The following is a 13505-nucleotide window of genomic DNA, read 5'->3' on the forward strand; positions in this document are numbered from 1 at the left end:
AATAAACTGTGGAAAATTCTGAAAGAGATGGGAATACCAGACCACCTGACCTGACTTCTGAGAAATCTGTATGCAGGTCAAGAAGCAACAGTTAGAACTGGACATGGAACAACAGACTGGTTCCAAATAGGAAAAGGAATACATCAAGGCTGTATATTGTCACCCTGCTTATTTAACTTCTATGCAGAGTACATCATGAGAAATGCTGAGCTGGAAGAAAGCACAAGCTGGAATCAAGATTTCTGGGAGAAACATCAATAATTTCAGATATCCACATGACACCATCCTTATGGCAGAAGAAGAACTAAAAAGCCTCTATATGAAAGTGAAAGAGGAGAGTGAAATAGTTGGCTTAAAGCTCAACATTCAGTAAACTAAGATCATGGCATCCAGTCCCATCACTTCATGGCAATTAGATGCGGAAACAGTGGAAACAGTGGCAGACTTTATTTTTTGGACTCTAAAATCACTGCAGATGGTGACTGCAGCCATGAAATTAAAAGACGTTTGCTCCTTGGAAGGAAAGTTATGACCAACCCAGACAGCATATTAAAAAGCAGAGACATTACTTTGCCGACAAAGGTCCGTCTAGTCAAGACTATGGTTTTTCCAGTGGTCATGTAAGGATGTGAGAGTTGGACTGTGAAGAAAGCTGAGCGCCGAAGAATTGATGCTTTTGAACTGTGGTGTTGGAGAAGACTCTTGAGAGTCCCTTGGACTGCAAGGAGATCCAACAGTCCATTCTAAAGGAGATCAGCCCTGGGTGTTCATTGGAAGGACTGATGTTGAAGCTGAAATTCCAGTACTTTGGTCATCTCACGTGAAGAGTTGACTCATTGGAAAATACCCTGATGCTGGGACGGATTGAAGGCAGGAGGAGAAGGGGACAACAGAGGATGAGATGGTTGGATGGCATCACTGACTCAATGGACATGAGCTTGTGTAAGCTCCAGGAGTTGGTGATGGATAGGGAGGCCTGGAGTGCTGTGGTCCATGCGGTCACAAAGAGTTGGACAGAGTGAGTGACTGAACTGAACTGATCCTATTTTAGAATAAATTTGTTCTGCTGTACATAAATTCTACCAAGAATTAATGGCATTGATTTTAGAGTCAAGATAGTATTTAACTTTGGAGGACAAGAAATGGGATTTAGAAAAACTTCTTTGTCTGTGTTTGGGTGATGGAAAGATCCAGAAGTGGATTTTATTTTAGTATTGTATATATTATATAATATTAGTATAAATATGACATTTGTACTATAACTAAGTACTCGTAAGTATAAATATAAGTATATTATAAAGAAAGTATAATGTTAGTATGGATGTAAATATTCGTGTCTTCCATTCTGAGACTAGGAAGGTGGTGCTGTGGCTGGAGGTCTGGATCATCATCTCTAATGACAGTGTCATCCATGCCCTTGGCGTGATGGGGCAGGAACCCTGGGAACATCTGACGCAAGTGGAACCACTGCATTCTCATCAGACCACTGACCTGGCTCCTCCATGAGAGACACTGTTTGTCAGATCTGAGCCACTGATGCCAAGCCTATTCCCACTGAAATCGGTCCCTCCAGGTGGAAATTTGTCCGTGTATTTTGATTATTTCTCAAACAATTCTCTTTGATGATGGTAGTGAAGGTGAGTTGACAAGAGGCCAAGTGGAGGCAATGGGCCCTTTCAGTCAATGCTTATCGTTGCTCGACGGGAGGTGGCAAAGCCCTGCATCCGGGTGGGCTCAGGATAAATGGTAAAGAGTATGGGGAAGGTATTGGTTTTTTTTTTTTTTTTTTTTCTGTGTGAAGTTTGAGTCAAGGTGATACAAGATATTTATTCTCTTTCCTACTAAATAAATGCTTTGATGACAACAAACATTTATGTGCATGATACATAAAAAAATGGGGGGGGGGTAGGAGAGAGAAAATAGTGTTACTGACTAGTATGTAAGTAAATACATAAAGAAAGCTAAGCACTGAAGAATTGATGCTTTTGAACTGTGGTGTTGCCTGGATGGCATCACTGACTGGATGGACGTGAGTCTGAGTGAACTTCGGGAGTTGGTGATGGACAGGGAGGCCTGGCATGCTGCGATTCATGGGGTCGCAAAGAGTCGGACACGACTGAGTGACTGAACTGAACTGAACTGATGTAAGTAAATACAATGAAAACTTGTGATGTTTTGGAAATCAAAGACTGTAACTCAGTACATTAAGAGGATGGTGGGGGAAAATCCCAAGATCAGCTCAAGTAATGTAGGTGAGTGTTTTAAAAATCCAATTCCCTTTAATTGTATATTAAAAAACAAATAGAAAATGAGAGGAAAAGTTCAACTAAATGAAATCCACATAGGAACTCCCACAGCTAACATCATACTCACTAGTAAAAGCTTTTCTTCTAAGATTAGGAACAAAATAAGAATGTGTCTTGCCACCTCTATTTAACATAGTACTGGAGGTCCTGACTAGAGCAGGTAGGCATGAAAAAGATATAAAAGAGATCCAAGTTGATAAAGAATTTAAAAATATCTATATTTACAGATGACATGATATTATGTATCAGATCAGATCAGATCAGATCAGTCGCTCAGTCTTGTCCAAGCCTTTGCAATCCCATGAATCGCAGCATGCTAGGCCTCCCTATCCATCACCAACTCCCAGAGTTCAATCAGACTCATGTACATCGAGTCAGTGATGCCATCCAGCCATCTCATCCTCTGTCGTCCCCTTCTCTTCCTGCCCCCAATCCCTCCCAGCATCAGAGTCTTTTCCAATGAGTCAACTCTACACATGAGGTGGCCAAAGTACTGGAGTTTCAGCTTTAGCATCATCCCTTCCAAAGAAATCCCAGGGCTGATCTCATTCAGAATGGACTGGTTGGATCTCCTTGCAGTCCAAGGGACTCTCAAGAGTCTTCTCCAACACCACAGTTCAAAAGCATCAATTCTTCGGCGCTCAGCCTTCTTCACAGTCCAACTCTCACATCCATACATGACCACAGGAAAAACCATAGCCTTGACTATCCAGACCTTTGTTGGCAAAGTAATGTCTCAGCTTTTGACTATGCTATCTACGTTGGTCATAACTTTCCTTCCAAGGAGTAAGCGTCTTTTAATTTCCTGGCTGCAGTCACCATCTATAGTGATTTTGGAGCCCAGAAAAATAAAGTCTGACACTGTTTCCACTATTTCCCCATCTATTTCCCATGAAGTGGTGGGACTGGTGGCCATGATCTTCATTTTTGAATGTTGAGCTTTAAGCCAACTTTTTCACTCTCCACTTTCACTTTCATCAAGATGCTTTTTAGTTCCTCTTCACTTTCTGCCATAAGGGTGCTGTCATCTGCATATCTGAGGTTATTGATATTTCTCCCAGCAATCTTGATTCCAGCTTGTGTTTCTTCCAGTCCAGTGTTTCTCATGATGTACTCTGCATAGAAGTTAAATAAACAGGGTGACAATATATAGCCTTGACGTACTTCTTTTCCTATTTGGAACCAGTCTGTTGTTCCATGTCCAGTTCTAACTGTTGCTTCCTGACCTGCATACAAATTTCTCAAGAGGCAGATCAGGTGGTCTGGTATTCCCATCTCTTTCAGAATTTTCCACAGTTTATTATGATCCACACAGTCAAAGGCTTTGGCATAGTCAATAAAGCATAAATAGATGTTTTTCTGGAACTCTCGTTTTTTTTTCCATGATCCAGCTGATGTTGGCAATTTGATTTCTGTTTCCTCTGCCTTTTCTAAAACCAGCTTGAACATCAGGAAGTTCACAGATGTATACAAAACCCTAAATATCCATGAAAAATGTGTTAGAAATACAAAATTTACAAAGTGTCAATATATAAAATCAATACATTAAAATGAGAAGCACTAATATGCACTATTAATGAACTACATAAAAAGGAATTAATAAAACCAATCCATTTACAAAAATATCAAAAAGAATAAAATACTAAGGACTAAATTTAGCCAAGGGGACAAAAGACTTAGAGATATAAAACTAGAAATCATAGCTGAAAGAAGTTAAAGGTATTCAACATAAATGAAAGATATCCCAAGTGCATGAGTTGGAAGATGACAATATTACCCAATGTGTTCTGAGTTTCAATGCAACCCTTATCAAAATCACAATGTTATTTTTTATAGAAAATGAAAACACATTTTAAATTCATATAGAGTCTCAAGGAGGCTATATGACCAAAACCAACTTGAAAAGAAATTTGAGGGTCTCAGACTTCTTTATTTCTTAACATAAAAGCTACAGTAATCAAAACAGTATGGTATTGGCACAAAGAGAGACTGGTTGAACAATAGGGCAGGATAGAGAGCTCAGAAGTGAACCTTCATGGTTTTAGTCAAATGACCTCCAACAAATGTCCCATGGAGAAAACACAGCCTCTTCAACAAATATCATTGGAAAACTAGCTGTGTATGTACACCAGTATAAAGCTGGCCCTTTACCTTGCATCATGAACAAAAACCACCTTAAAATGGAATGAAAACCTAAATGGATGAGCCGAGTCTCTTAAATCCATGGGGAAAACATAAGAGAGAAGCTAATAGTCTTAGATTTAGGCATGGTTTCTTGGATATGACACCAACAGGATATGAAACAAAAGTGAAATAGACATGTGGGATGACATCAAACTTAAAAACGTGTTCGTTAAAGACTTAAATATTAATAACAGTGTGGAAAGGCAAGCTGTGGGGTGGGGGAAACGTTTGCAAATGTCCAATAAGAGGATAATATTTGGAATACATAAAAATTACTAGTTAAGCCAATAACCATATTTAAAATTTTCATATTACTTGAAGGCATTTCTCTAAAGATGGTCTACAAATTGCCAACAAACATATAAGAAAATGTTCAAATCACTAATCATTAGTGAAATAAAAACAATAAAGAGATAATATTTTACAATCATTAAATGGCTGACATGAAAGAGAAAAGAATATGTGTTGGCTATTATGTGGAGAAATTGCAATGATTTTGCACTGTTGATGCGAAGAAAAATGGTGCATCTACTATGAAGAGTAATATAGGGTTCTTCCCAAAATCGAAAAAGAATTATTATATGATGCAATAAAACATCTAAATAGATACTAAAAAAAAAAGAAAAGAAAGAAAAGAGGTAGTCTGTCTAAGAGATATTTGCATGCCCATTTACATAGCAACACTCTTCCGCATGGTCTAAAAGTGGAGGCAACCCCAGCGTTCCTTGGTGGATGAAGACGGAAACAAAATATACACATGTGATGGGATACTCTTCAGCCTTAAAAAGGATGGAAATACAGTCAGATGCTTCAAAATGGCTAAATCTTGAGGACACTATGCCAAGTGAAATAACCAAACCCCCAAAAGACGAATGCTGTAGGTTGTACTTTTCTGGAGTATCTGAAGAAGTCACATTCGTTAGGACAGAAAGTAGAATGGTGGCTGCCAGTGGTGGAGATAATGGGGAACCAGGGAGTTATTGTTTAGGGGCATGGAGTTTCAGGATTGCAAGATCGGAGATCTGATATACAGCAAGTTCAGAGATCTGATTTACAACAAGGTGAATATGCTAAACACTACTTAACTGCACGCTCAAAATTAGTTACAACAAAAATTGCTATTTTTTTGGATTATAAAAATGTAGAAACTTATAAAAGTTAGTATAGAATCAATGTCAAAACTACAGTATGGTCTTGAAGTGTAATGGGTTTATTTTCCACTTAAGGACAATAAAAAAACCAGAGCTGGCATATTTTGGGGTTCAATGACTAATTAACACTGAACTCAAATTGGAATCAGGCGGTAGGTTAGGTGTGAATTAAGAACCTACTGTGTACCAGCAGCTTGCAAAGCATTAACAGGATAAAAAGCCAAATAAACCACTTCTGACACCTTACAGTGATCTTCAGTGTAAAGATCAACCAGGGTAAAGCCAACCTGCAGGGTTTTAAAAATAATTCTCTTTAACAGTATTTGAGAATTTCTACTCAATCTAAAATCAGACAAGCTTTCCTGGTTTAGTCAAATTTATAATTAAGGGTCTTCTAAGATCCACAGATTCCTTTCTGTTTGTACCATTAAATGGACATAATGATGAGAAATCTAGAATCACATACAATATATTGTGCTTTTTCTTTCATTTGCAAATTTAAATGAAGTATTCCATGGAGTGACAAAAATAAAATAGATGAGAGAGAAAGAAGGAAGGAAGGAAGATGAGGAAAAGAGGAGGAGAGTTAGGAGAATAAAAGAGATGAAGAAAGAGAGAGTAGGAGATAGAATTATATAATAGCATGGGATGATAAGAAGCATGTCATTTGGGAATGGAAAATTGTAGGCACTCCTCAGAGTGAAGGCATTATGTGAGAGGAATACAGTAATCTATGGAAGACTCAGAATTAATTTTGGAGCCCAAAGATGAGACAATGGGATCAAGAATCCAGAAGAGACCTTGGATTATCTACCCCTTCAGTAATGGTGATCAACAGTCTGATGACTTGGGTGTTCTAGCCCCTCGCCCACAGTTCTCCTGAGCAGGAGAGCAGGGAGATGGAGAGCTGTGATCAGAGGCAGGACACATCCCCACTGACCATATAGGGTGCAGACCATACCATGTCCAGGGGACCACGTTCTGGTAGTGATCATGGGAGTGGATGACTCTAGGGAGATATGACAAGGAGGCCATTGGGCTCTGAGTCCAGGCTGTGTGTTGAGCCCAGGAAGCAATGAAGATGGAGCTCTAAACAGGCAAGTCAGGATTGAGGGTCCAGGCTACCCTGGGGAGAGTGGGACAGAGAGCAGGGAGCTGTGCTCTCTGCCAAGAAAGTGCACCTTCCCTCTCCAACTCCTGCCTCTGCAATAGATACCAGGACCTTCCTCCTTATTCAGAGATACCTGTGCTAACAAAGCACCATTTTCTGTGGTCTTAACTAGCCAGGACACTGTCACCTGTCAGGCTGGGTTGTGAAGGATCAGTAGAACTATGGATTTAGGGCATCTCTGGGACTCCTAAGGGGAGAAACCCAAGACAGGGAGCAGTAGGAGCATCCAAAGCAGGAGCAGAGGTGTTCCCTGCTGTCTTGTTGGGTGGTAGCATCAGTGAACAGAAGGGGGAGGGGAGGAACTGCCCGCTGCAGCACTGAGGGTAAGCATGGTCTTCCTAACTCCCTGTAATTGACCCCCATGTTATCACTACGGAAGGGGCAAAGCTGAGCCTACCAATGCCCTCCTTCTAGGTGGCCGAGGGGAGAATGCAGAGCACATATTTACATGGATTCAGTGAAGTGAAGTGAAGGAGGAGGCATCAGAGTTTGTGTAGTATCATGTCTTCAGTGAAGGATGTTGAATTCTGACACATATGCTATTTCAGAGACTCTCTGCTCACCACTCTGCCCACTCTGTTACCCAGACTTTGAGATTGGAGTCTTACCCTTTAAGGATATTAATTTTCTGTTGGCAAGTAAATGCCTTATTCATTTTGCATCTCACACTTGCAGTATTTTTTTGTCCAGGATATGCTTCCAAGAAGGATTAAATAAAATATAGGATGAAAGAATAAATTAAATGAATGAGGAATTAATTCCTCAAACTAAACCCAGGGCCTCCTCCGAAGCCCTATTATCCTGCTCTCAGGAAAACCAGTCTCTCCAGTCACCCTCCTTCACGTTGCTGTGTGTTTCTGGCTCAGTCTCCACAGGGCATCCTTCACGTCCTTGTTTCTCAGACTGTAGATGAGGGGGTTGAGCATCGGGATGACCAGGGTGTAGAAGACAGAGACCACCTTGCCCTGCTCCATGGACTGCAGAGCTCCTGGCTGGGCATACATGATAAATGCAGTCCCATAAAGGAGGGACACAGCTGTTATGTGGGAGCCACAGGTGGAGAAGAGCTTGTGTCTCCCTCCTCCTGAACGAATCCTCAGGATGGTCACTGTGATGTAGCCATAGGAGACAAGGACCACAAGTATAGTGCCCACAATTACGAGGCCACAGAGACCAAACATGACCAGCTCATTGGTCGTAGTGTCAGCACAAGCAAGCTTGAGCAGAGGTGGCACATCACAGTGGAAGTGGTCGATGTGGTTGGAGCTGCAGAACGGGAGGCTGAATGTGAAGCTGGCCTGCAGGATGGAGTTGAAGGAGCCCCCACAGTAGCAGCCCAGCATTAGGAGGGCACAGACCGAGGGGCGCATGGAGATGGGGTAAAGCAGGGGGTTGCAGATGGCCATGAAGCGGTCATAGGCCATCACGGCCAAGAGGAATCCCTCAGTGGTGATCATGGTGGAGAAGAAGAAAAACTGGGTGACACATCCTGCAAAGGTGATGACCTTGGTCGACGACATTAAGTCAAACAGGGCCTTGGGGTAGATGACAGATGAGTAGCACAAGTCCAGGAAGGAGAGGTTCTTGAGGAAGAAGTACATTGGGGAGTGCAGACGGGCATCCAGCGTGATGACCACGATCATGGTGAGGTTCCCCAGGACGTCCACCAAGTACAGAACAAGGAACAGAGTAAACAGCAGGGCCTGGGTCTGTGGGCCACCCCCAAACCCATCCAGCACAAACTCCTGCAGAGGCATCACCGAGAGGTTTCCGTTCCCATAGGGTGACATGGCTCTCAGCAAGGCAAGAAGCAGCAGACAGCAGAAAGCAGGTGGGAGCAAATGAGAAGGAGCAGGTCAAGGTCACAAGGTTGTATTATTTTGGAGAACAGGATCCCCTCAGTAACCCACTGCCCCATGACCAAGGGACAACTAGATACCCACCCTTCTTTTAGATGAGCTCCAGCTGACCTGAAACATAAACATATCCTCTAATTCCTAAGTATGCTTGGACCATAAAAAAGGACAGGAAACAAAGAATTGATACTTTTGAATTGTGGTGCTGGAGAAGATTCTTGAGAGTCTCTTGGGCTGCAAGGAGATCAAACCAGTCAATCCTAAAGGAAATCAACCCTCAATATTCATTGGAAGGACTGATGCTGAAGCTCCAATACTTTGGCCACCTGATGCAAAGAACCAAGTCATTAGAAAAGACCCTGAGGCTGGGAAAGGTTGAAGGCAGGAGGAGAAGGGGGCAACAGAGGATGAGATGGTTGGATGGCATCACCGACTCAATGGACATGAGTTTGAGCAAACCCCAGGAGATAGTGGAGGACAAGGATTCCTGGTGTGCTACAGTCCATGGAGTCGCAAGGAGTTGGACACGACTTAGTGACTGAAAAGAACAACAGAGTATGATTGGAGCGCTCACTCTGTGGAGGACGCCCAGTGTTTGGTATGAGATGGTGAGGAAGTCAATTCCTAGGCAGGTTGATAAGAAGTCTGCGGTCCCTGTGGAGGAGAGAGGGGTCTGGGGCTCTCAAAGAAGAGATAGGGGTCTGGAATTCTCAAGGAGGAGGAAAGGACAAATGCTGTTTTCCTACATTCCTTAGTAAGGCTTATATAACAACATTGTATCCTGCTTGAGAATCTTGAGGATAGTTTCTCCTTCCTGAAAACCTTCTGGCTGATCCTGTTATCTTAAAAATGTAAATTATGGGAGTGGGTCTAGTAAGATCCTTACAACCTTGAGACATTCATTGATTTATTGTAAAACCAATATAAAAGTACACAACTCCCTTGCTTAGACTAGTGAGGGGGGCACTCTCCATTCCCCTTCTGATGTCCATGTCAGAACCTTTCTCTGGCCCTTTTCTTACTTTAATAAAACTCTGCTACACAAAAGCTCTTTAGTGATCAAGGCTGGTCCCTGGTGCCAAAGCTAAATCTTCTTCTTCAGAGGTCATGAATCTGACATCGTTCACTGTAAGCTATCATTTTGGGGGCTCATCCAGCATCTTCAGGACAACGTAAGAACTCTCAGAGCTCTAGACTCTCTGCTTTCTCAGTATGCACATTTTCTGCTTTACTTTACTAACTCTTCTGTGTGCTTTTGTGAATGAATGACACACCCTGTGTAAAGCAAGTGATGAACCCTGCTCTGTGGTTTCACAGTGCTGTGTAATGACTGATGGAAGCCCCAGAAAAGGGAACATTGTCGGGGGTTTATACTGACCTGCCAATGCCAAGAGACACCCAACATCCCTGCGAGGGAAGCGGCCAGAGTTGGGCAAAGCACGTGGACCAAACTTTTCTTTCTCGGTCACCTTTTCCTGGTCTCTTTGACCATTTCGTAATTGCGTGGGAAATTAAAGCTACTAACATAATCTGTCAGATCATAAACTTTCAAGGGACTTGTGATCCATGCTGTTATTGTGTACTTTTACTTAGACCCCCTCTATGGGAGTGCTTAGCCTTGTCAGAAAGTTACTAGGAGCATATACGGAGCAAGAGGGAACTCTGGCTCCAGCAGCATGTTCGGGAACTAGGCAGAACTCTAGCTCCAGGAATATCTCTCAGGCTAGAGGTCACTCCCTTGGCTGTCTGCCTCAGGGGCCAGAGTCCTAAACGTGAGTCTTTGTCATGGCTGTGCCTCCACCCTATGTGGATAGAAGCGCTGCTGGTGACCATGAGGTTTTTGAGGACACAGATCAGGAATTGCAGGATCTGGTCAGATTGGAAGTGCAATGGGCTTCTTCCTTTGCTAGTGCTGTTAGTGGACCAGGGGAATGAACTGGAAGGATTGGTCCTAGAAGCTTGAGGACAAAATTCACATTTTCCTCACTGGCCGACCCTCCAACACCTCTTTTACTATCACGAACACTAGCGTGGTGACGCTCAGAAGGGACGTCTTGATCGTTGTTCGTCCCTTCGTGACTCACCGCTTCTACTGCAGTCAGGGTTGTATTCAGGAATGTGAATGGCACATGGAACGCGGATGCTTCCCACAGCAGTCCTAGCTTGGGCAACATTCCGGGACAGCTACTCTGTTACATTCTGGGTGGCAGCAGAGAAAAGGCGAAGTCAAACAAAGATCTCGGTGGTAAGGAGCTAGAAATCAATCTGGGATGCCATCAGGTCTACCCCTGGTGCGTCTCCACCTCTCCTCAGTGGAAGAACCGGGGGGGATGAGTAAGGCGCCTGTGTGGGTAAGGGACAGACTACGTCTAACCAGGGGAAAAAAAGCTTCACTTGAAAGTCTGTCTACACTCACATTTAGAGCAGGGAGGGATGCCTCTGATGTGAAGAAGCCATGGCTGTGGATGCCGCTTTTTTCTCTCTTACAGATGGGAGCTAGCGGTTCCAAAACCACTCCTTTAAAATGTATTTTTAAAAAAGCTGGGACAAGTTTGATCCCTACAATTTAAAAAGACACACCTGATCTTCTTCTGTGATATTGAATGGGCACAGTATCCTTTGGAAGACAGGGAGCACTGGCCGGTTAAAGGGTCTCTCAATTATGATACTGTTTTACAACTAGACCAGTTCTGTAGAAAAGAAGAGAAAATGGGTACAAGTACCATATGTGCGGCTCTCTATCTCTCTGTGAGATATTCAAGACTTGGGTCCCAAGGGTGCAGATTTCGGTGTGAAACTTTCAGTTCCCCCCAGTCCTCTTACTTTGCCCCTGCATCTGGGGTTCCCAATGAACAGGCTGAGAATCAGGACACACTTCCAGGAGGGGTTGCCTCAGTCTAGGTAGAAATTCACACAGTTCGAATTGTGGTCATGACTATTGGACGATCCAAAAAGCACATAGAAGACTTTATGGGACTAACCTTACTTTATGAGCTTCCTTAGAGAGATATAATACATGTCTTGGGACAGATGCTGACTCCTGACTTGAGAGCTCGAGTTCTGAGGGAAGCTACTACTTTTGGAGATGAATGGCTTGAACGTGAGATAAGGGGAAAGAGGGAACATGAAATAGCCCTCCTCCCTACTGGGAGCCAAGCAGTTCCCACGACAGAGCCAGACTGGAACTATAACATGGCTAACTGGGATCAGAATCACTTTGCCAGACATATTCTTGAGGGACTCAAGCGAATACACACTAAGACTTTATGCTAAGTTGGCTGACATAGAGCAGGATGAGAAGGAAACTCCTGGCAAATTCCTAGATAATTATGGGAGGCTCTCTGCAAGTTTACTGACATTGATCCTGAAAATGCAGAGGAGGAATGATCTTAAAAGATAGGTTTCTCACTCGGTTGGTTCCAGATATCTGCTGTAAGTTACACAAACAGGCATTCAGACCAAATCAGTCTTTAGAAAAACTGTTGCAGCTGGCTCAGACAGTATATTACAGTAGAGAAATGAGGATAAACGACAACAGACAAGAACCAAAGAAAAGACCCAGGCTGTAGTCATGGCTGTGAGAACTGCTATGAATCAACCTGAAGAGAAAAGTGCCCAGAAGGACCCAGGTGAAAAGGGGCGGACTTGTTATCACTGTGGAGAGGAGGGGCATCTCAAGTGGGATTGCCCTCAGGCATCTAAGCCGCCCCTGGCTCCATGTCTGGTCTGCAAAGGACCACGCTGGAGGACAAACTGCCCTCTGAGGCATAGGCCCCAGGGGTCAGACTCTCAGGACAATCAGGACTGAAGGTGCCCAGGGTCCCCACACAACCCCCCATCCTAATAGGCCTTGAGGAACCCTGGGTATTAATAACTGTGGAGGGCCAATCAGTCAATTTTCTTTTGGACACTGGGGCAAATTTCTCTGTCCTCACTGAAGCCCCTGGCCTGCTTTCCTTCCAATCCACTACTGTAATGGGACTATCTGGACAAGCCAAATGTTATTATTTCAGTCATCCTTTAAGCTGCAACTTGGACTCTGTACTATTTTCTCCTGAGTTTCCATTCGTGCTGGAGTCTCCCTCACCCTTTCTGCGGAGGGATACACTCAGTAAGGTCCAGGCCTGTTTTCATAAATGTGGAGCCTGCTCCTTTTCTCCCATTAATTGAACAAAATGTAAATCCTAAAGTGTGGACTAATGGAAAAACTGTGTGTCAAGCACAAAATGCTGCTCCTGTCTTTATCAAGCTCAAAGGCCCTTACCTATTTCCACATCAAAATCAGTACCCACTGAAAGTTTAAGGAAGGGTTAAAACCCATCACTGAGAATTTAAAGGGCTGGGAGCTATTAATTCCCTGTAACAGTCCATGCAACACTGCTATTTTGGGTATACAAAAATCAAATGATAAATGGAGACTAGTTTTATGAATAATAAGATTTATGAATAATCTCATTATCTTATAATAAGATTTATGAATAATAAATGAGGCTGTGGTTCCTTTTACTCATGTGCCGAAAACAAATGGATTTTCTTGCTTACAGGTCTGGGTAGACACTTTTACTGGATGGATTGAGGCTTTTCCCTGCTGTAGTGAACAGGCTAAGGAAGTTATACAAATTTTAATCCCTGAAATTATTCCCAGGTTTGGGCTGCTGCAGAGCCTCCAGAATGACAATGGCTCCACCTTTAAAGCTGCTGTAACTCAGCAGGTGTCAAAAGCTTTAGGAATAGAATATTACTTGTATTGTTACTGAAGATCCCAATCCTCAGGAAAGGTTGAAAAAACTAATGACATTATTAGAGACATCTGCACAAATTAACTTGAGAGACATAG

At 43.0% G+C, this 13505-nt stretch overlaps 1 protein-coding gene across 1 annotated transcript; it reads right to left on the minus strand.

The window, feature by feature from the left end:
• Positions 1-7651: 7651 nt before the first annotated feature.
• On the minus strand, positions 7652-8602 carry LOC139180125 (olfactory receptor 9S13-like). The gene has a single exon (XM_070781441.1). The coding sequence runs from the start codon at positions 8600-8602 to the stop codon at positions 7652-7654; it is 951 nt and encodes a 316-aa protein (XP_070637542.1).
• Between the last annotated feature and the right edge of the window lie 4903 nt (positions 8603-13505).

This window comes from Bos indicus, chromosome 3 (genome assembly GCF_029378745.1).
Source record: "Bos indicus isolate NIAB-ARS_2022 breed Sahiwal x Tharparkar chromosome 3, NIAB-ARS_B.indTharparkar_mat_pri_1.0, whole genome shotgun sequence".
Taxonomy (NCBI): domain Eukaryota; kingdom Metazoa; phylum Chordata; class Mammalia; order Artiodactyla; family Bovidae; genus Bos; species Bos indicus.

Excerpts from the sequence above, each read along its gene's own strand:
- LOC139180125 (XM_070781441.1), bottom strand. The coding sequence starts at position 8,602 with ATGTCACCCTATGGGAACGGAAACCTCTCGGTGATGCCTCTGCAGGAG.